This window comes from Mesoplodon densirostris, chromosome 14, assembly GCF_025265405.1.
Source record: "Mesoplodon densirostris isolate mMesDen1 chromosome 14, mMesDen1 primary haplotype, whole genome shotgun sequence".
In the NCBI taxonomy this organism is placed as follows: Eukaryota; Metazoa; Chordata; class Mammalia; order Artiodactyla; family Ziphiidae; genus Mesoplodon; species Mesoplodon densirostris.
Genome location: NC_082674.1, coordinates 64,381,409 through 64,405,793, shown reverse-complemented (window position 1 = coordinate 64,405,793; position 24,385 = coordinate 64,381,409). Strand labels below are relative to the sequence as shown.

General features: G+C 42.6%; 1 protein-coding gene across 1 annotated transcript; it reads right to left on the bottom strand.

Moving 5' to 3' along the window:
- Window positions 1-451: 451 nt before the first annotated feature.
- LOC132501367 (uncharacterized protein C2orf78-like) lies at window positions 452-23,972 on the bottom strand. The gene is made up of 7 exons (XM_060116957.1): window positions 23,944-23,972; window positions 5,810-5,953; window positions 5,379-5,538; window positions 5,060-5,123; window positions 3,732-4,478; window positions 901-2,612; window positions 452-646 (listed from the first exon to the last, which is right to left on the bottom strand). Exons 1-7 carry the CDS (start codon window positions 23,970-23,972, stop codon window positions 452-454), a joined length of 3,051 nt encoding a protein of 1,016 aa, XP_059972940.1.
- Between the last annotated feature and the right edge of the window lie 413 nt (window positions 23,973-24,385).

Genomic DNA, 24,385 nt, shown 5'->3' with positions numbered 1-24,385 from the left:
CACATTTTGTTCTTTCAACCCTGACCTCTGACCCTGCTCTTTACTTCTGCCATTTCCTCCTCACTCCTGCTTCCTTTCATAAATCCATAAATCTCTTCTGGCCTTCCTAGCCCTGGGCCGCGTTCCTTCCTCTTTGCTCAGTTTTTACCCCTTTCCTCCCCTTTCCTTCATTCTCCCATCCAACTTTCAGTCCTCCCTTTCTCATGCAGACTTTGATTCCAACCCCATCAAAAACAAAACAAAACAAAAAAAATTAAAGCACGCCACAGTTAACAGCATCTCAAAATTCAAAAGGTTTATTACTCGTCTATTAATTCGATGACATTCATTTATTCAGTTTTATTGTTTTAATAAATATATAGAAATAAATAGAGAAATATATAATTAGAGAATAAATAGAGAAATTTATACCTGGTACCCAAGGTGGCACCAACAATCCTAGCAGTTCTTACTATAAATATCCGTAGTAGTCAGCAATTGCCATTTCTTTTTCCCTCTCAATGAAAACTTGCAGTTTCCCCAAAGAGGTGTATTTGGCGGCATTCTCACGTTCTTGTTGAGCCCGCCTCTTCATGGCCTCCCGCTCTGGTCTCTGCTCTAGTTCGATGGGCTTTGACATGACTGGCTCAGAAACGTTGGGTTGGGCCTCCCTGGTGGCGCAAGTGGTTGAGAGTCCGCCTGCCGATGCAGGGGATACGGGTTCGTGCCCCGGTCTGGGAGGATCCCATATGCCGCGGAGCGGCTGGGCCCGTGAGCCATGGCCGCTGAGCCTGCGCGTCCGGAGCCTGCGCGTCCGGAGCCTGTGCTCCGCAACGGGGGAGGCCACAACAGTGAGAGGCCCGCATACCGCAAAAAAAAAAAAAAAAAAAAAAAAAAAAAAAAAAAAAAAAAAAAAGAAACGTTGGGTTCCCTCCATGGTCTTCGTTGCTTGCTGAAGTCTTGGAGTAGAAATGGGGTTTGGAGCTTGGGTGGGAACTGGCGCTTAGTCACAGCAGGGGGAAGAGGCTCCCGCTGGAGAGAAGCGAAAGATGAAGTTTTGTAGGGTGCAGGCCTAGGAGCAGCAGACTGAGGGACACAAGGATGGATATGGGCGGTCCAACCCGGTTGGGTTGGGTTGGTCACAGTTGGCTGAGCTGGTTTGGCAGGACCTGGCAAAGAGGCAGGAGCTGGCTGGGATGAACTGGCTGCAGCAGGTTGAGCTGAGTTAGAAGAAGCAGGCTGGGCACGGTCCGCCACAGCAGGCCGATGTGAGGCCAGAGACTGTGGCCTCCGAGGAGCAGGTCGAGCTTGAGGCTTGTCCCAGGCAGAAAACTTGACCTTCTCAGGTGGAGGCAGCTCATACTGGGATGGAGATGGACACTGTTTTTCAGCACTGCTGTCTGGTTTCTGGGCTTCGACTTGAGTTTTCTCAGGACTCTTACCCTCACGTGGGGTACGCCGCCATGGCTGGATAGCTGGGGGTGGCTGGGGGTCTTTAGGGTTGCTTGAATTTCCCAAGACCCGACAGGAAGAGAGCCCAGTTTTCTTATCATTCTTCTTCCCCAGTGCATGAAAAACCTTCACAGACTCCAGCATGCGCATGCCTAGGGAGGTTCGAGGCTTTTTAATGCTCTCGTGGATAAGCTCAGTTTGGTGTTCCTTTCGCTTCGTCTTGGGAATTGTTGGCTTCTCTTCTGCCTTGACTTTGTTCCCTGACTGCTTCTTCTCTTCAGCCTTCTTTCTTCCTCTGGTCCTTGTGGTCTTTTCCTGCCCGTGGCTCTTAGTTTTGCTGATCTTTCTGGATGCAGCTTTCTGAGGTTTGCCTTTAGAATGCTTGGCCGTGTTCACAGGAGCCCTGTCACTGACTGCAGCATTGCATAGAACCACTTCTCCCCCTAACAGGCACTGTGGATTCTTGGGCTGGATCTTGGCCTTGGGAGCACCACTGATAGGCTCAGAGGCTTTATGTTTGTTCTTCCCGGGTTGATCAGAGGGATCCTTTATGACACTTGGCTTTTCCTGCACCTGATTCACTTTAATGACCCTGGTGTCTTTGGCTTTGATCACGTTGGGACCTTTGGATTGATGAAGATCTTTCAATGAATTAAAGAGCTGGGGAAGGTGAATATGCTCCGCCAGTGTAGTAGTGTCTGCAAAACCACTGCTAGATTCCATCCCATTTTCAAGTGTCCCTAGGTCCTCAAGACTCAGGCTGTCCTTTCCCAGATGAGCGTTTTCAGAACCAGGCTGCTCCTCTTGGCTGACGGGGTCAGTGCAGCCCGGGAGCTGGTGAATATCAGGGATTTCTGAAGGGAGTAGTGGAAGCTCTTGGTTTTCTCTTGGGATCTGGTAGGCATCCAGAGGCTTTGAAAGCTTGGTTGTAATATCCTCCAAGTTCTTACTCTCTATTTGTCCCTGCCTTGGAGCTGGAGGCAGGGCCAGGAGACTACTGGCACTCTGGACTGGAGCTGTCCCTGAAATGTCCCCAAGTTCGGGTGGTGGATTTCTCTCAAGTATCTGAATACTTCTGCTCCTGCAGGACTCGGGGAGTTCTTGAGTTTGTGTCACACAAAATGTCTGGATTGGAGGTTGCCATCCCAGGGAAGTTTTCATCACCAGGGAAGTCTCCATCCCTACAAAGGAGTCAAGGTAGAAGTCAGTCCCTCGTAAGTGAGATGCTCCCCCTAAACACCAACACAGCAATCATGTACCTTTCAAGGTACATGATTGCTGTGTTGGTGTTTAGGGGCAAGATGGGCAAGGCATTTCTACTAACTCTTCTTAAGGATCATGGACAGTGTTCTATGCTACGAGATAAGTGGTGACTGTTGTAATTCTTACTGGTGATCATTTCCTGTCACTGATTCTTGGTTTTCTTTGTATTTCATAGGATTGTTATACGTCAATTAAAAAAGGAGTCTTATTTTTCAAAAATGAAATGTTTTACAAAGCCTAGCATTCTCATATAGAGTCCGTTCAATTCTCCCCACTTTCCTGAGAGGCTAAGAACACTTCACACCATGAACTAGGAGAGGGAGTAGAGCCCTTCCTGATGAAATAGATAAACAAAGACAGAGTCTTAGCCTGCTTGCTCTGGACAGGATCTCGGACCCTAAGGTCTTAAATCCTGGTATATATTAAGGAAGTGAGGACAGTTAAACTGGCAATATCATAACAAGAGTTCTAAAACACCTTCCAAAGAGACTCTAGCAGTAGATTAGGGAAGGGAGAGATACAGTGTGGTAGTACAGGGGGAATGATCGGCTACAGCAGTGAAAAATGTGGCACCTATTGGTATGCTCTTGGGGTTCTTGTACATGTAGCATAGATGACCTTTACAGTGTCCCTCCCACCTTCCCACCTACAGTAGGTGTTCTTTTTGAAAAAATTTATACTCATTTATTTATGTTTTGAACTTATTTATTCTATGTATGTATTTTTTTTGGCTTCATTGGATCTTCTTAGTTGCTGGGCTACTCTTAGTTGCTCCATGGCATGTGGGATCTTCCCAGCCCAGGGCTCGAACCCGTGTCCCCTGCATTGGCAGGTGGATTCTTAACCACTGCACCACCAGGGAAGCCCTAGGTGTTCTTATGTAGAGTCTAAATACAGACAGCCCTGAGCAAAGGTAGTGGTTATTAAAGGCTCAGGATCTAAATTCTACCTGTCTATACACCACTTCCCAGCTGTAGATTTGACCCCATTTTTGAATGCTGACCTCATTGTTCAACTTTCTTGCTGTTTGTACTCACCTTGAAAACTTGTTTCTGTGATGTGGTGAGCAGACACAGGGTAGTAGATTCCAGAGGTGGAAGCTGGTGGTAAGATATTGGTGGGCTGAATCTCCTTTAGTACCATTACCATTTCTGGTTGCACAGAGGCCCTACTTCCTGTGTATGACACAGAACCATAGGACTGCAGGCAGGAGCCAAGTTCTCCATACAGTAAAGACCCCAGTGTGCCGTGGTTATAGTAATATACCTGGCTTCCTTCCTGGTAGGGAAGTGACAGGCTATGTCCCTGATTTGGAATCTGAGATGGTGTTCCCTGAGCAAGGCTGGCAGAAAGTGATGGATATAGAGGGGCCATGTTATTGGTGTCTGCAGTTTTATCATACTGGGCTGCCATAAACATGGAGGAAGCAGCTGTGTGCTGGTCAGTGAGTGCCAGAGTAAAGTCTCCGAGTGAAGAAGAATTCTTTTCAGTGCTTCCTGTGATGCCCCACTCAAAAACACCTGGATAGGAAGCAGCTGAAGTGGAGATCTGGCTCTGGTCAGTAACTCCAGATAACATAGTTGTGCTAGAATGTTGGTGAAGGTAGGCACTACCCATGTGTGTCTGGAAAGAGGTGGCCGTAGCTGATGCCGAACTGACGGCAGGAGCAGAGACTCTGGAGAAGTTGCAGACACTTGCTGTTAGGGAAGCTGCATTGCTCACCACAGGAAGAGAGTGCTGCAGAGAATTCAGAGTTCCAAGTACAGATGGATTGTGGCAATTTTCTGTAAGAACAAGGGGGTGATGAAAAAATCAGGGAGACTGATAAATTCTCACTATGTTTGAGGAAGGTTCTTGCTATCAGGACACCTCTACTGTCAATACTTACTGAGAATCCAAAAATCAGACAGTTATGATGGTTGTAAGGACTGAGCAGTTTTACACTCTTCTGTATTAACTGCCTGTGCTCCCATCTTGGGCACAGATGGGCAGAAGACCCAAGTGGTATGGTTCAGACGTTGTTCTCTAGGATGGAAGCAACCTTCTCCCTGCCCTATCTTTCCCTTCAGCCTGCGCTAGTATTGACTTCTATGCTGTTTCCTAGACTGGAAGCATTTTAGAACTAGGAGGGCCTTAGAGAACTTCTATTTTCACAGTCTCATTTCACGAGGAAGGAAACGGAGGCTCAGAGAGGTCAGGTTGACTTGTTCAAGTTCTCTCATTATGTTAGTATCCTTACCAGGTTTCAGAACCTAAGTATCCTGACTTCCTTGCCAGGACGCTGCTCTGAGCATGACACTGCCAGAAAGCAGGAGAAATAGAACTTATAATATAGGCATTTTCTTTGTCCGTTAGAAAACAGTACGGCTATTAATTACCATTGTGATCTTCAGTGTCTCACTTTGCTCGTGCAGTTCCCACGCTCTTACCTAGAGTTCACATATAGCTCAGTCCAAGTGGTAAATTTAAAGAGTCATTTTTACCCTCTTCAAGCCTGGTTTCTCATCCTACCTCAAAATGATTACCCGAAAGTGAATTTCTGAAGTGCTTTTGGAAAGAAAAAAGCGATCTGATTCCTTCAGATTGCTCATCTGTAAAGTGGTTATAGCACCACCACCAATAATAATGGGGACTTCCTCCTGCTTGGCCATCCCTTTCCCGCTCTCTCCCAGGGCCCTCAACACCGTCTGCTCTGTGCTGCAGTTCGGGACACAGCTGGGCGTCGTGGGCGGCACTGGCTGCCCCCGCGCCACACTGACAGTGACTGTGACCACTGCGGACCCTGAGCTGCGGGACATCATGGAGGTGAGAGCACCCATCACCGCCTTCTTCCGATGGCCTCGCCTGCAGATGGAGATACGGACCCCCAGAAAGGAGCGCAGGGCCTGCGGGATGGTAGAATGGGGTCTCAGAGACTCTGTGGCAAAGCGCAGATGCAGAGTCACGGGACACTTGTGGGCTGGCCTGCGAGTGGATAGCCGGCCATAGACAGCTGGGTGACCCGGGCCGGCCACGGGAAGTCGGTGGGCGCGGGGAGCGGGCTGGGGGCAGCCGAGCCCTCCTGGCAGGTGCTGGTCCCCCAGTGCCCGGGGCACGGGTGAGGGGCAGGGCCTACCTAAGTAACTGCCCATAGAGAACTTGGGTGAGATCGGTCCTTGGATAGAGAGCTGGGCTCCGAGCACTCTCCTTCAGCTGCCAACTCGGCCAAAAGCGAAGTGCGCACCGTTTGGGCTGTTGCCGGTATTTATAGCTCTGCAACCTGTGAGCGAACAATGGGCTTGCGTTTGCGGGACGCAACAGTTTAGGGAGGGGTGGCGCATGCGCAGAGTACACGTCACGCCCTGAGGCGCACAGGTGAGAATGCGAGCCTGGACCGTCTAGCGCTTCTGAATCTCCCGGGGTCTGAGGGTTGGAGGTGTTTGCCTTGAGGGTGATGAGCTTCTTGGCAGGACAGCTGGCCCTTCTCCCCTGGCCTGGCCCCAGTGCTGTCGGGGGAACTAACTGTACTGGACGGGGTCCCTGCCCAGCAAAGTGGAGCAAGGTTGCTGGCTGTGCAGCTCCCACAGGAGGCGGCAGCTTTGGCAGCAGCGCCTCTGCGTCCTTCTGCCCTTTCCCCTGGCGGCACTGGAGGGGAGAGCCGCTAAGAGCACAAGTGCCCACACCACCAGGAGCTCGATCGTGCAGGCTTCTGTTTAAGGTTTCAGACTTTAAGAGTAATAGACAAGCGTTGAACTTTTTTTGTTGAAGGTGAGTGTGTGGAACATCCCCAGTTGCATTTTCAACCTATCATTTTGCTACCGCGTGGAGAAGGCACTGCAGGGAGAAAGAGTGGAAGCGAGGAAACAAGTTAGGAGACTTTTGTAGAAATTGGGCATAATGGTGGCTGGGACCAGGGTATGGTGGTCATTTTGGTGGAAAGATGTGGACAGATTCTAGAGGTATGTAGGCAGTATCATTGTTAGCACTGGTGGTGGGTTGAGGATGAGGGCGAGGGAGAAATAGCCGTCAGTGATGGTGATTCCTAAGTTTCTGGCTCCTATGGTTGGTTGGATAGGGTTTTTTAGATGTGATGTTCATATTTATCCTAATTTGTCTTTTGTTATCTGTTGGTTCTTGATGAATACTCTGTCCTATTAAGTCTCCTGTTTTTAGCGTACAGAGCATTTTCACCGAAACTGACTGTTGCATGTTATCAGATAACTTTTTCCCATCTGCCAGTTTGGTCCTGTATTTTATTCTCTTTCATTTATTAATTAAATTGTTGTATTAATGTAAATAGTTATATTAATAGATTTTCTAAAGTTGCGTTACCCTTGAGTCCTTGGAATAACGCCTTTTTGTAGTCATGGTGTATATCATTCTTTAATAATTATTGATTAGATGTGCTGATGTTTCTTTAGGATTTTTCTACCTATATTTGTAAAGCGAAATTGTACGTTTTTTGCAAAAACTTGATTTTCTTTCCTTTTTATTTACAAATGACTCGAATTTTGTTGTTTTGTAGTTATTTGATTGATGTAGAAGGCATGTGGCCAGATGATGCAATTGGATATAAGTATAAGGGTTGTCACTACTTTTCCGTTTTTATAAAATTTGAAGGTAGAAGTGTAGGGGAATTTCTCAAATTTTGGAAAAAGAGAAAAGTTTGTAATTCATTTTTTCTGACATAAGATAACTTTTTGCTAAAAGTTTATAAAGGAATGTATCTGGAAGTGGTGAGATATAACAGCCTGAATAATTAGTCAGTGGATTTCAGCATTTTTTTCTTTTTAAAATTTATTTAATTTATTTATTTATTTTTGATATTATATGCACTGCACAACCAAGGAAGTCCCTTTTTCTCCCTTCCTTCCTTCCTTTCTTTAAAGCTCCAAGTCGTTTAAAATACATGACTTCTTACTAAAAATCTGCAGTTCATATAACCAAGGGGTTTATAACTTCTCCTCTAAAAGTTATATTCCTGGGACTTCCCTGGTGGTCCAGTGGTTAAGACTCTGCGCTTCCAATGCAGCAGGCATGGGTTCAATCCCTAGTCGGGGAGCTACGATCCCACATGCTGCACAGCCAAAGAAATTTTTTTTTAAATGTTATATTCCTGTATGATTGAATTTAGTGGTTTAGACTTTCTTTTTCTTTCTTTCTTTTCTTTCTTTCTTTCTTTTTTTTTTTTTTTGTGGTACATGGGCCTCTCACCGTTGTGGCCTCTCCCGTTGAAGAGCACAGGCTCCGGACACACAGGCTCAGCGGCCATGGCTCACAGGCCTAGCCCTCCACGGCATTTGGGATCCTCTCGGACCGGGACACGAACCCGTGTCCCCTGCATCGGCAGGTGGACTCTCAACCACTGCGCCACAAGGGAAGCCCTTGACATAATCATTTTGAATTTGGGTAGTGCTGATGGTTGCACAGCATTGTGAATGTATTTAATGTCACTGAATTGTATACTTGAAAATGGTTGAAATACTAAATTTGGTTTTATGTATATTTTACCATAATAAAAAATCAGATGAACGAACAGCATAAACCAGAATTAGGTAAGATGATAGAACTCAGGACAGAATTCAAAATAAAAGAAAAAAATTCAGAAAAGCCAACTAAATTTAAAATAATACAAGAGTGGGGACTTCCCTGGTTGTCCAGTGGTTAAGAATCTGCCTTCCAATGCAGGGGATACAGGTTCGATCCCTGGTTGAGGAACTGAGATCCCACATGCCGCAGGGCAGCTAAGCCTGCACGCCGCAACTACTGAGCCTACGTGCTGGGGAGCCCACGCGCCACAACTAAAGAGCCCACGAGCCGCAAGAAAGAGCCCACGCACTTCAACGAAGAGACCACGTGCTGCAACTAATACCCGACACTGCCAAACAGAAATAAATTAAATAAAATCATACGAGTGAATGAACATAATGGATAATGCCTTAAGAGAAACAAACAAGAAAAGGAAACAGTTTTTTAAATCAAAAAGAAGATAAAAAGTTTAGAGAAATGGCAAACATAAAAGATAGGCAAAAAAGAGTCAGGACAGCTCTGAAAAGAGTAACATATGTACGTATAAGAATCTATTATACCATAAAAGTGACATTTCAAATCAGTGGGACAGATTAGTCAATAAATTGTGATACATACATGTTGAGGTATAAGTAATTCTCTGGAAGATTCCACGGCACGGCAAAAGCAGATGTCTCTGAGGAGGGAAATGTGTGGCTGGGGAATGTGGGGAAAAGGGTGTCTTTTCTTTGAGTACCCTTGTGTACCTTTTCTAATGTTCTGTCATGTGAATTTATTACCTCTGAAGTTCACCTGAGTTCAAACCCCAGTTCCCCCAATTGCCAGCTCTTAATCTTGGGCAAACTCTTCACACTCTCCAAGCCTCTATCTGTGAAATAAGGTCAGTAACTTAGCCTGGTGCTGCCTGGCACAGAATACACTGTCAATAAATGGAGATTATTAGTGTAAAAAACCGAAATGCCCATCAATGGATGAATGGATATTTTAAATGTGGTGTATATGTGAAATATTACACAGTCATAAAAAGGAATGAAGTACTGACACGCGCTACGACACGGACGAACTTGAAAACATTATGCTAAGTGAAAGAAGCCCCACACAGTGGTCACATTTGTATTATTTCATGAAATGTCCAGAAAAGCCAAAACCATAGCGACAGAAAGGAAATGTGTGGTTGCAGGGACTGGAGGAGGAGGGGATGAAGAGGGCCTGCTGATGGTTATGGGGGCTTCTTTGTGGGGTGATGAAAACATGACGGGATAGATGATGGTGATGGTTGCATAGGCTTGAGAATGTACGAAATGACACTGAATGTGCGGTCTCAGAAGGTGAATTTTATGGCATGTGAATGACATCTCAAAAAAATAATTTTGAAAATGAAAATTGCCAGTTTTCCCATTTTCACTATCCACTATCCACTGCCTCCATCTCTCCCTTCTCCCCACGTCATTCCTTTTGACGCCCACCCCTGCCGCTATCTCCCAACCTCACTCCCTCGAGCTGCCCCACGAGGCCTCCCAGGGAGCCCCTGAACCGCTGGGCACCTGAGTCCTGTGGCCGTTGGAGCGGCTGCCCAGTGCGCATGCCCCCACCGCTCTCACCCGTGAGAGTGGACGCTTCCGTCGGATTTTTCTCGTGCGTTTCAGTTGATGGTGATGTTTACAGAAGGTGGCACACCCCCTGGTCAATGGAGAAAGCCCCTCAAGTTAATACTTAGGCCTGTCCAGAAGTTTGATGTCGTCCAGCAGTAACCTCAGCATGCTGTGCTCTGAAAGCCAGGTTGGACGCCTGCAGGCACTTGCAAATACTGAGGACTTCAGAGGCATTTGGGCCTCAAATTGAGGCCTTGTACCTCCACATGCGATGTGACCTCAGCCCTTTGCTGCACGTCTCTAAGTGAAGTGGCACAGGAATACTGGCCTTGCCTGTCGTTGCCAGGATTAACTGAACAGTGCATTAGCTGCCCTGGTGCTTAGGTGTTGAGTACATGGTGATTTACATACCAGGCCCTATCCCCTAGGATAACTCTGAGCCCTAGCCACCTCTCTGGTAGATTTCCCTATGCCCCCACTATAATCACACCTGCATAAGGCAACTCAAACCTTTCAGAGATGTGTCCTGAACCTCTTGTTTTCTTAAATACCTGTGTGGTGGTTGTGAAACTTAAAGCCAACCTCCCCAAGAGACTTTTTCTATTTCTCCTAGTAAACCTAGACTCACATTCTGTCATCTTCAACTCTACTCACATTTTGTTCTTTCAACCCTGACCTCTGACCCTGCTTTTTACTTCTGCCATTTCCTCCTCACTCCTGCTTCCTTTCATAAATCCATAAATCTCTTCTGGCCTTCCTAGCCCTGGACCACGTTCCTTCCTCTTTCCTCAGTTTTTACCCCTTTCCTCCCCTTTCCTTCATTTAACCTGGTATAAATTTGAGTCCAAAACTTTAAAACCATTGAGAGCACTTAACACCATCCATCACTTTCTTGTCCCTTGAGAACAGAGTAAAATATTTAAATATTTAAATTTAAATATTTTAAATATTTAAATATTTTACTGTAATAAATCAGCTAAACACACAGAACCTCAGGTCCATCCTCGTCACACAGGGTAGTAAATTAGAGAATGATTAATATCACCATTTAAAGAAGTGAGACTGAAATCTCAACCATCCTGAACATAAGAACTGAAGGGGCCTCTCAGCAGTTCAGAGAGTTATTACCAAGCCAGTCGGCTGAATTCTGTTCAGTTTTCTCTGTAGCAGAGCCCTCCAGGTTCTTGTTTTGAGCTTGTTTATTTTTATACACAATTCTCTATGGATACTGTACATAATACTAAATAGTTGTATTAACTGGGTTTAACTGGTGATGTATTTACCTGGAGATCTAACTTCGTTTTGTTGTTATCTTTTTAGTCGCTTTCCATTCATCAAAGCTCGTGATGTATGTAATCAGTTGCTGGTGTTTAACTATCATATGTATGATATATATGGCTTGAATTGGGAAAGGTGGATGGTCATTCTTCTTGCTTTTTAAACTGACAGAGCCTTACAAGAAGCATTTCCCTCTCTGAAATAAATCCATGTAAAACATGTTTGGTTGCTCTCCCAATGCAAGTGTGTAGTTGTGTGGATTTGGCACACAACTGGCAGCCTTGTGGTTATGTCTGTAAACAAGGAAGCCTGTTTTCCAGTCCACAAGTCAGCTGTTACCCAGTGAAACGAACTTGACTGCCATTTCTGACCCCTCACATGGAGCTGTCATAGTCAAGAATGTTCACATGTTTTCAAGAAATGTTGTTTGCGGGCTATATGTACAAATTCCTGATCTGAAAGCCAATATAAAGCAACATCTCCCAAACCTCTGCTCTCTCACCAAGGCCACACACATTCCCTCGCTTATGGCCTCATGGCAAGCTAATACTGTCAGTATCAGATTCTCCTTCCCAGTGGTTCTGGGAGACTGCATAGTTGCTCTGCGAAAGGCACCACTGCTGAGGTTGAGAGAAGCGCATCTTGGGTGTCAGTCCTGCCCTTGCATGCCCAGAGAGAGGGGTGTGCACCTCGTTCTCCTGTTAGGGTTTTCCTATGCTGCAGGGTTTGCTGCTTGTTGTCAAGATGATGTCCTAGTGATTTGTCTTCTGCGTGGTTATATAATCCCAGCACACTTCTTTATGATCTGTAGACTTTTATGGGGTTGTGGCCAGGTCCGTTTTTAAATATTTGGAAATGTCCAATTGAACAACATTGCAGTGACAGTGAAGCTTGATGGGAGAATTGTATTACTGTTACCCTAGTTTTGGCTTAAGGGTGGTGAGAAGATGAAATGTTTGATGGGTCAGTTTTAGTTGTGTATGTGTATGTGATTTATTTTTAAAAATTCTAATGTCTATTATTCACAGCTTATGTTGACTTTCTGATTATTCATCAGTCCCTTTAGTGATGTATTTTCCTCTGAAAAACTACATTTTCTTCCAGACTGTTTTTGTCTGATGGTGAAGAATAAATTTTTCATTTGCTGTATAAAGTTGATCTGAGAAAAAATGTTTACCTTGGATCTTCACTTGGCTTCTGTGAAAGAAACATAATAAAATAATATGGGCAATTCCCAATACTAATCCTAACCATATACAACAGAGGTCTGTAGAGTAACATAGCAAAAATTAGTTCCTGTAATTTTACTTAGTCATTGCCTGTTTTAGACTAAGGAGCAGTGAGAGACATTTATAAATAATGATACCTCAGATCACTTTTGTTAAATGTCCTCTAATATTTGGATATTTGGATCTGGCTTGTGTTATCTTTTTTACAATCTTGTCTTCTTTCTTTGCACTTTAGTGTAACAACTCTGTGATTTCCTATCTTCTTCAGACACTCAGGTCCATCAGAATTTCCTGTGACTGTGACAGTAGAGAGTCCTTCCTCCTCAGAAATCAAAGAGGTCGATGATTCCTCAGAACGTGTTCAGGAAGAGCCAGAGAAAATCCGTTTGAAACAAGAAGCATTGCAGGTACAAAGATATCACTTTAAAGCTATAGAGAAAATTATTTTTCAAATGGAAGGCTGATTGCAACACTGCACAGCTTGTGTGAGGGTTCTGTTTTCTCCTCCCATCTGCATTGTATCCCCTTGAATGGTTCCTTAAGCTTAGACCAAGGTGAATGGTGGACATTTGAACTCTAAGAAATAAAAATCAAAACATGTCGTTAGTAATTTATTTTCCTTTCCTTAGAACCTTAGTATATTAGATTTAGAGAGAACCTTAGTGATCATACGATAAAGAAATTAAGTTCTGAATGAATATAATCAGCTGATTCAGTGCTCTTGTTTTACAGATTAGAAAATTGACAGTTCTAGTTGAACTATCTTTTTATAAGAGGAAAATATGGCCTCATTTTAAATAAAAGTAAAGTTGAAAAAAGTTTTGTTGTTGATATTCTCCTTTCCTAAAATCAAAATTATCAAGAAGCTACATTCTATTACCAAATAAACCTGACTTCTAATGTCATTCCATACTTTTGTTTGTATGGACAGAAAAGAAAAATTGATTTTCATAAGAAATTTTTGCACCTCAAAAGTAATATATTTATTTTATTTCAACTTTAATGCAAGCTGAACACTTCTAGTAAATAAAGGAACACCATTTGGGGGGAGCTTGTCTTTGTGCTACAAAGTCCATGTTTAATTTTTAAAAATTATTTAATGTGATTTTCTTTTCATATGAAACATGAAACTTGACAGGTTTCAGAACTAATTATCCCATTATTGTAGAACTATGGGAATTACTCTTTGATTTTCAAAAGAGAAAGTTAGAGTTTTATTTTTTTAATTAAAATTAATGATAATATAGAGAAATTTTAAGAAAAGAACTTAGAAAATTATGAAATGTTAGAGTAGGAGAAATCTATAGTGCATGTAGAGTTACCCCCTTTCATTTTATAAATGAGCACCTACAATTTGTAGCACGTAAGTGGTTTATTAGTGAATGGCAGAGTACGACAAGACCCTAGAGCATCTAACCCGCATTCCTTGTCATTTTAGATGTGGTGTATTCATTTCCTTCACGAGTAGACCAGGAGATTGTATTTCTAAAAGCAATGATAGACGCTGGCGAAAACCAAGATGTTTAAACACTGGGACCACAGAACAGCAGATTCAGAATGCACTGAGAACCCTTTTAGCTCTTCTCTGTTTTGACAAGACACTACAATGATGGTATCAAAGTGTTTAAGCATATAAACCCACAACAATCAAGAGATTTCAACACAGTTTTGAAAGATGGAAGACAGGTGGAAGAGTGTGAAACTGAAGCAGTAGAACCGAGGAAAAGCATCACCTAGAATATGCACAGGGACCACCTGCAACTGAGGAGGATTCGGACCCCACCTGCAGAAGTAGCCCCATGCTCAGATGCGCATGTAGGAGAGAGGGTGGAGTTAGTTAAAAGTGTGACTGAAATAGGGGAGCTCATTGAAGGGTTGTGTTTGGAGGAGTGGATTCCCAGCCCTGCCCTCACGCTCCTGAAATGAGATGATTTCATTTCGAAAACAGTGAAACTGGCAAGAACTAGGGCAGCTAGTGTGAGTTTTTACACCCTAGAAAATTGTGTTTGGGGGAGATCCTGTTACAGTTACTCCCCACTTCTTCCTGCATAGAAGCCAATCAATCGTTGACTTCAGGGAGCTTTCTGCACTCATTCTTAAATAGAAAAGAACTGTCATTTGCCTGATAGTTGTGTAAAGCTTACAACATGAGAGAGGGGGAAAAAGAGTGAAAACATATCCTAGTAGGACCAGGGACAATTTAGGGAACAAAATAATTTAAGAAAAAACCCTAATTAATATCCTGAGAGAGGTTTAAAAAGAGCTAGCAACTATAAAATAAGACTAGGGTGTTAACTAAAAAGAGAATGGTCAGAAAGCAAGAGAGGTCTCCTGGAAATGAAAATATGGTTGCTGAAATAAATTCAGTAGGAATTTAAAAAATTTCTCAGTATATAAAAAAGAAAGACACAACGGAAATTGTGATAGAAATATGTTAGAGAGGCTGCACCTGGGAGATCCAACATGTTACTATTAGAAACTCCAGACCCAGAAAAAAAATGGAGGGAAGCTGTCAAAGGGCAGCAAAATTCCCACAGCTGAAAGTAGACATCAGGTCTCAGATTGAAAATAGTTATTCAAGATGAGCAAGAATAGACTCATACCTAGGCACCCTTCATTGTGAAACTTTAAAATACTGAAAAAATAAATTAACATAGAATAAAATACTGAGAGGATACATCCATTCCAGAGAGAAAAATACTGGTCACCCCCCCAAAAAAAGTTAAAATATGACTTTATTATACTTGTCATCAGCACCATGGATCCTGGAAGGCATTAGAAAGATGCCTCTAAAGTTTTTCAGGCACATAATTTTCACCCTAGGGGTTTGTATCCAGCCAAACTATGAGTCATAAGTGGAGGCTGAAGAAGATATTTTGTACACAAGGAAATTTGAAAAATTGACCTCCTGTGCTACACCTTAAGCTATTTATAGAAATAATCCAGCAAAATGAGGCAATAAACCCAGAAGGAAGGTAATAGGGGATTCAGTGCAAATTGCAGCTAGTCTAGAGTGGAGAGGCTTCTATTGATTGTGTGATTGAGAGCTTAGAAACACCTTGAGGCATATTGTACTTACTAGGTATTAGGCACTGTTGGAAGGGAGGAGGGAGAGGAAGAGGAGAAGGAACTTGAACTCCAGAGGAGAAAAGGCTATATGGACATAAACCTGAAGCAAGCTAGGCTGTGGTTGATTTTTAACCTACTATTGGTGAGGAAGAGAAGAATCCACTTAAACTTGACACTATAGATGTCCCCCTTTTCAGTGACACACAGGGGTAATGACCACCTATCTAATTTGTTGTCCAAACCAGAACTTGTCCAAACTCCTTACACTTCAATAGTGTAAGGAGGCACTCTAATGCTGTAACATCAGGACAACAGGTATAAACTGGAACAGCCCAAGGCGGCTTGGAGTATGTGGTCACCCTGCACAAGGGCAGTGACACTAGCACAGTATGGAACGAGGTGTAGTCTATACACAGAGACACAGTACATCTGCAGTGGGCAATATTAATTTCATTGTAATAATGGCAATATTGTCTTAGTTTGCAGGTTTTATTGTCAACTTGCATGTAATCACAAATAACTAAAGTAAACTATACTTAGTATGTATTAATATTAACTTGGTATGTACTGAAATGTATTGTGTACTAGTGTGTACTTAGTATATATTAGGCTCTAAGTGTTTTTGCATATATTAACTCATTGAATCCTCTGAATAGCCTTATGAGGTTGGTGCTAATATCATTCCCGATTTTGAGAACAGGAAGCTAAGACAGGGAAGGAACTTGCCCAGGCTGTACCTAATTTAAGGTTGGATCGAGGCTTTGAGTTTAGGCTCTCTGCCTGTTCTCTTAAACCTTACTCCGTACTGACTCTCAAATAACACAAGACTTAACTGCACATAGAACAGAATATAAATTTCAACTTTGACAATGTAAAAGCTAGGTTTGGAAGGTAGACAGGAGGTGGAAAAAAGGGAAGATGGTATGAATGTCCTCATTTTACAAAGCGTGATGTTGAGAGAGTTTATAGTTGATGAACAATGTAAGTTTTTTAAGTATATCACTCCAAGTCAAAGAGATCATGAGCAGTGGAATAACTCATGATGACATAACTTTACTGAGCAGTGTGGACATAGGAAAGAGTGTAAAGGAACTAAATCCTTACTTATTAGTAAGTTAGAAAGTGAACAGATAATGCCTCCAATTTAGTGAGAAAATAGTCATGTAAGAGTATCACTTGGAAATGGAGAAGAATTCAAAATAACAATAATTGGACTTCCCTGGTGGCGCAGTGGTTAAGAAACTGCCTGCCAAGGTAGGGGACACGGGTTCAAGCCCTGGTCCGGGAAGATCCCACATGCTGCAGAGCAGCGAAGCCCGTGCACCACAACTATGGAGCCTGCGCTCTAGAGCCTGCAAACCACAACTACTGAGCCCACGTGCCACAACTACTGAAGCCCGCGCACCTGGATCCTGTGCTCCATAACAAGAGAAGCCACCGCAATGAAGAGTAGCCCTCACTCGCCGCAAGTAGAGAAAGCCTGCATGCAGCAACGAAGACCCAACACAGCCAAAAATAAATAAAGAATAATAAAAAAATAAAAAATAACAATAGTTGACGTAGACCTCATAAAAAAGGAAATCCAAACAGCCAGTAATCACAGAACAGTGTACGACTCCATTAAGTAATAAGAGAAAAGTGAGTCAAAGCCAAGGAAACTACATGCCAATGAGATGGACAAATACATAAAATCTGGTAGTATCAGGTATTGTAGACCTAGAGTACTATGGGAATCTTCTACCCTGTTTATACTGGAGTATAAATCGACACAACTACTTTGGAAAACATTTAGCACTCTCTATCAACTGAAGGTATATAAATAGCCTGTGAGCCAGCAGCCCTCACCCCCGCCCTGTGTAAATGCACCAGAATAACCGGTACAGCAGGATTCCTGTCCATGTTTTTTTTTTTTTTTTTTGTGGTACGTGGGCCTCTCACTGCCATGGCCTCTCCCGCTGCGGAGCACAGGCTCTGGACGCGCAGGCCCAGGAGCCATGACTCACGAGCCCAGCCGCTCCACGGCATGTGGGATCCTCCCAGACCAGGGCACGAACCCACGTCCCCTGCATTGGCAGGCGGACCCCCAACCACTGCGCCACCAGGGAAGCCTCTGTCCAAGTTTTGCATTAGCACAAACTGAAAACAAACCAAATGTCCATTAAGAGTCAAAATTAAAGATGATATAAATAGATGGAGAGGTATACCATGTTCTTGGAGTGGAAGAATCAACATTGTGAAAATGACTCTACTACCCAAAGCAATCTACAGATTCAATGCAATCCCTATCAAACTACCACTGGCATTTTTCACAGAGCTAGAACAAAAAGTTTCACAATTTGTGTGGAAACACAAAAGACCCCGAATAGCCAAATCAATCTTGAGAACGAAAAACGGAGCTGGAGGAATCAGGCTCCCTGACTTCAGACTATACAAAACTACAGTAATCAAGACAGTATGGTACTGGCACAAAAACAGAAAGATAGATCAGTGGAACAGGATAGAAAGCCCAGAGATAAACCCACACACATATGGTCACCTTATCTTTGATAAAGGAGGCAGGAATGTACAGTGGAGAAAGGACAGCCTCTTCAATAAGTGGTGCTGGGAAAACTGGACAGGGACATGTAAAAGTATGAGATTAGATCACTCCCTAACACCATACACAAAAATAAGCTCAAAATGGATTAAAGACCTACTTGTAGGGCGAGAAACTATCAAACTCTTAGAGGAAAATGTAGGCAGAACATTCTATTATATAAATTGCAGCAAGATCCTTTTGGACCCACCTCCTAGAGAAATGGAAATAAAAACAAAAATAAACAAATGGGACTTAATGAAACTTCAAAGCTTTTGCACAGCAAAGGAAACCATAAATAAGACCAAAAGACAACCCTCAGAATGGGAGAAAATATTTGCAAATGAAGCAACTGACAAAGGATTAATCTCCACAATTTACAAGCAGCTCATGCAGCTCAATAACAAAAAAACAAACAACCCAATCCAAAAATGGGCAGAAGACCTAAACAGACATTTCTCCAAAGAAGATATACAGATTGCCAACAAACACATGAAAGAATGCTCAACCTCATTAATCATTAGAGAAATGAAAATCAAAACTACAATGAGATATCATCTCACACCGGTCAGAATGGCCATCATCAAAAAATCTAGAAACAATAAATGCTGGAGAGGGTGTGGAGAAAGGGGAACACTCTTGCACTGCTGGTGGGAATGTGAATTGGTAGAGCCACTATGGAGAACAGTATGGAGGTTCCTTAAAAAACTACAAATAGAACTACCATATGACCCAGCAATCCCACTACTAGGCATATTCCCTGAGAAAACCATAATTCAAAAAGAGTCATGTACCAAAATATTCATTGCAGCTCTATTTACAATAGCCAGGAGATGGAAACAACCTAAGTGTCCATCATCGGATGAATGGATAAAGAAGATGTGGCACATACATACAATGGAATATTACTCAGCCATAAAAAGAAATGAAATTGAGTTATTTGTAGTGAGGTGGATGAACCTAGAGTCTGTCATACAGAGTGAAGTAAGTCAGAAAGAGAAAGAGAAATACCATATGCTAACACATATATATGGAATCTAAGAAAAAAAAATTTCATGAAGAACCTAGGGGTAAGACAGGAATAAAGACACAGACCTACTAGAGAATGGACTTGAGGATATGGGGAGGGGGAAGGGTAAGCTGTGACAAAGTGAGAGAGTGGCATGGACATATATACACTACCACATGTAAAATAGATAGCTAGTGGGAAGCAGCCGCATAGCACAGGGAGATCAGCTCGGTGCTTTGTGACCACCTAGAGGGGTGGGATAGGGAGGGTGAGATGGAGGGAGATGCAAGAGGGAAGAGATATGGGAACATATGTATATATATAACTGATTCACTTTGTTATAAAGCAGAAACTAACACCCCATTGTAAAGCAATTATACTCCAATAAAGCTGTAAAAAAAAAAGTGTAGGCTGTTTTTATTAGTGGATGCAAGCTAGTGATGCTGTAAAAGCTTTCAGCAAGTATGTATTTCTTTCTTATATAAAGAACTGCCATTAAGGCTGCCCTAATTTTTTTTTAGATTACATTTACCTATAGATAACTTACAGGTTCAAATCTACAGTGGAAATAACTTTTTTTTTTATTAGTTTTGGAAAGATGTTTTTAAACCAGTTCCTTAGAAAACTCCTATGTGACCCACACTAGTAAAATATACCTTCAGGTGCCTCCTCTGTCTCTAGGCAACAGCAGTGTAAAATATGTAAACAAATGAGTATCCTTGTTTGCTAAAATTTAATCTGTTAAGCATGTTGTATTATTGCTCTTCCCCAAATTCTCTCTCCCCATCAGGTAACATTCCTTATTATTAGGAAGAGGAAGTTCCTTAACATATTATTTCGACAGCATAATTTACCCAGATAATGGTCATTATGATGATGCTTTATTTTTTTTGATTTAGTTTATTTTTTTTTTGATAATGCTTTAGATTCATTTAGAGTCCACCATTCAGAGAGGAAGAAGCGCTGGCCTACATTATTTCTCATACTTATTAAAAATTGCTGCATTCCCATTTGTGAGTTTGTTGAACGACTGGGTAGCATACCTCTTTATAAAGATAAAATGGAGAGTAATAAATGAAAACACTCCCTAGCTATACTATTGATTTAATTGTTTATTAAAATAACCTCATATTGGACTTGTATTTTACTCTTAGAAAATTGGCAAAGTGCTAATATATTTAGTTTAACTGGACCTAGTACATGTCTTATTTAACTTTGATTCCCCAGCACAAACTCATTTATTAAGAATAAATGCTTGGGACTTCCCTGGTGGTGCTGTGGTTAAGAATCCACCTGCCAATGCAGGGACACGGGTTCGAACCCTGGTTTGGGAAGATCCCACATGCCGCGGAGCAGCTAAGCCTGGGTGCCACACTACTGAGCCTGTGCTCTAGAGCCCATGAATCACAATTACTGAAGCTCACACACCTTAGAGCCCGTGCACCGCAGCTACTGAGCCCACATGCCACAACTACTGAAGCCCATGCTCTCTAGGGCCCACGTGCTGCAACTACTGGAGCCCACATGCATAGAGCCCCTGCTCTGCAACGAGAAGCCACCGCAGGGAGAAGCCTGCACACCGCAATGAAGAGTAGCCCCCACTCACCGCCACTAGAGAAAGCCCATGCACAGCAATGAAGACCCAACGCAGCCAATAAATAAATAAAATAAAATAAAATAGAATAAACAGTCGAGAATATTGGACTTTATTTTTTTAAAAAAAGAGTAAATGCTTGTTGAATCGAATTAATCAGCCAAACAGTAGACAAATGAAAGTTGTGGTTAATAAGATGGGCCAGACAAATACTATTCTTGTTGAGAAGCTTACTTTAATCACCTTCTTATTTCCAGCCTTATATAATCATGTATTAAAATGATAGAATATTTCTCATATTGAGAAAATAATAGTTGTGTATAATGCTGAATCTGCCTGGGAATAAAATAGACACCTTATCAAATTCAGTGGAGGTGTCATGAGAATTGATACCTAAGAGTTGTTGTGGGAGCACATTTAAATTTTAAAAATATGCAAGATTTTTGATATTGTCTCATGCCCACTATTGTTTGGGAATAATGCAGTTTCAATTTATAGAATTGCATCATGTATTTTAGGGCTGGAGAGAAACTTGGTAAGTCCTGCATTGAACCTAAAGAGGAATGCATTGCAATAAGGTGCTCATTCAAAAATCAAATAATGATGTGAATAATGTTGATCATCTCTACTGGAGGAAAAACATGCTACACATGAAACACATTACTTATTATATATTTATTTAACAATCTTGGACTTTATTAATACAATGTTTTGTAGTATGTATGCCTTATTTTTTTTCTTATAGTTAAATATCTGAATTCTGAGAAATTTCAGCATGCTTTGGTGAGAGGAACAGTCATCTTATTTTCAAAAAGATGCAGGCACAGACTGTTTTTGATCCAAAGGTGTATTACTGACCAAAATTCAGCAATCTAGTCTGGAAAATAAATGAAGAATTCTGCTGCTGGTGAGATGAATACATAGGTAGAGGGAGGTGAAGAATATACACTACTTAGCAGCCTTAAACTTTCTCTTGACTTTGATGTAAGTGCTGGAGAAACATCAGTGTTATCATTCCCAGAAGCCATTCATTTAGAAATGGAAATGAGAATAGATGGAAAAATACAGTGTTGGGAGTTACCTATCAGGAAACAAAATGGATGTGTGTGATATCTCCCCACTGTCATGGTGAGGGCCCTGCATTACACTTACTGTCTAAAGCTTACTGTGCTGAAACTTTCACAGCAAAGGTTCCAGTTTCTCATAATGACCTCTAAGTAAAAGTGAATGAGGTTTAGCTACCAGGTATGTGCTTCTGGAACAACACACGATGGGATCTTTTTTTTTTTTTTTACTTTATTTTTATTTTATTTTATTTTATTTTTTGGCTGTGTTGGGTCTTTGTTGCTGCATGCAGGCTTTCTCTAGTCGCAGCAAGTGGGGGCTATTCTTCATTGTGGTGCATGGGCTTTTCATTTCGGTGGCCTCTCTTGTTGCGGAGCATGGGCTCTAGGTGCACAGGCTTCAGTAGTTGTGGCTTGCGGGCTCTAGAGCACAGGCTCAGTAGTGTGGCACATGGGCTTAGTTGCTCCGTGGCATGTGGGATCTTCCCAGACCAAGGATCGAACCCGTGTCCCCTGCATTGACAGACGGATTCTTAACCACTGCGCCACCAGAGAAGGCCACAGTGGGACCTTTTAACGTTGTTTCCAAAGCTATTTTCTTTGGAATACTGTTCTGTGAGATTTGGTAGAAAAAGAATCCCATGATCAGAATGTTAGGGAAACACTGAATATTTTATCCACACGTTATACATTCAAAATGTATATTTTTTACATCATACATAAAATTCCTAGAGTAAACAAAAACTGAAAAAACAAAACAAAAAATCCTGCTAATTCGATTAATACAAGTTTTCCACTGAACACTTGTGAATGTTTTTGAGGGACTGGCTGATACTGAACACAGTCTTTGGAAGGCTGATCTAAGGAATTAAAATTCTGTAAATTATGAGGAAAACACGTTTAGGTGAGAAGAGATGCATATGGTAGCAGTCTTCAGTATTCTGTATTTCCATTCGGGAACTTGTTCTTATTTGATCCCTTCCACCCTTGATCCTTTTTCCTTTCAGTGGACTCTGTAGTAGGGATAAAGGGAAAAATGTCATTTAGTACCCTAGAAGAGCCAATTACTCTACTGTAAATACAGTGGAGGCTGGTAAAAGTGTGTTGATAATAAGACATATTAGCTTAGGTTCTCTTGGTAGCAAATAACAAAAACTAAATCAAAGTTGGATATATGAAACCCAAGGGCAGAAATACAGCCAGGCTCAGGAAAGGTCTAGGAAGCAGCTATATCATTTCCAGTAATCTGATCGCTGAACTGCTTTTCAACAAAGGGCGTCTTCCTAATGAACTTCAAAATGAACTCTGCTGCTGGTTGGAATTAAATATATATATATATGTATATATATATATATATACATATATATATATACATATATATATATACACACACACAAGTATGCATATATACATATGATACAAAGAAAGAAAACATAAAAGTGGATGTTTTGTTATTACAACATGCATGCCAGGCATTGGTGACCATGGGAAGTCACCCCCGTGTTTCTGAGCGAGACAGCCTAACACTCATTTTTCCATTATCACTATTGCCTAGAGTGAACTTGTCAAAGAGATACTCCACCATTCAGACTTCCAAACCCCTCCACCCCCATCTTGCTACTCATACTTAACCATTAGTATTTGCATAATTAATGCACATAAACATTTCAGGTGAAACTGAAGACACCCTTTATTTTAATCCCTGCCCAATCCCATTCCCTCACTTGTTCCCCAGAGGCAACTGCAATCATGATTTTCAGTCTATGGTTCTATACTTTTACTATGCACATGCACCCACATTCACCAGGGATCCCTACCTCACCCCACCCCACCCCACCCCAGTCTGCCCCCATATACCTACATTATTTATAAGGGGAAGACTGATTTTGTGTTTTCCAGGGCCCCATGGAACACCTTCTCCCTCCCACTGTGGAGATCCTGAGCTGCATATGGTTGGGGTATGGCTGTGTTCAGAAACTCCTGGATACCTGTTTTAAAACTTAAAAAATGAGAGATTTGCCCACATGAATCAACCAGAGACCTTTATTTATTTATGAACCAATAACTTTATTGGAAGAAACGGAAAAACTGGAAGAAAAAAAACTTAAGTGATAAAGTCCAGGAAAAGAGAATCCTGCACTTGTTGCAAAACAAAAAACAAAAAACAAAAAAAACCCCAAAACTTAAGTGAACTTCTTCAAGGGCACTATTGCCATCTGCATGGCAGGCACGGTGACCAGGGCTCTGGTCACCCCGTGGCTCTGGGAAAGTCCAGTCCAGGCTCAGTTCTTCTTGTCGCTGTCGCTCAGGGTGAGCTTGTCAAAGAGGCACCCTGCCAGGTCGACGTCCGGGGCCCCCATCATGCTCAGGGTGGTGACATGACCTTCCAGCTCGCTGATGAACGCCACCTACTGGCCGAGGTAGTGAGTTGCCAGGAAGTGGCGCAGGTGGGGGTCGCACTTGTCGGTGGCCAGCTGGTGCAGAGGAGCAGGCTCCGGGTCACTTGCTTCTCCAGGAACAAGGCGCACTTCATGGCCTTGAGGCCGCTCTTCCACTCGTCACTGACTGGCTTCCTGATGTCTTGGAAGTTGAGGCGGCCCCCCGCGCTGGTTCTGCAGGCGCTTCAGGCCCTGGGCCCGCCGGCTGTGCTCGTGGGAGCGGCTCAGGAAGAACCGGCTGAAGTGCTTGAAGGCCACGTCGTCGCGGTCGAGGTAAAAGGCCGTAGCCAGGCACACGAAAGAAGCGTGGAGCTCCAGGGTGAGATGGCTGTTGA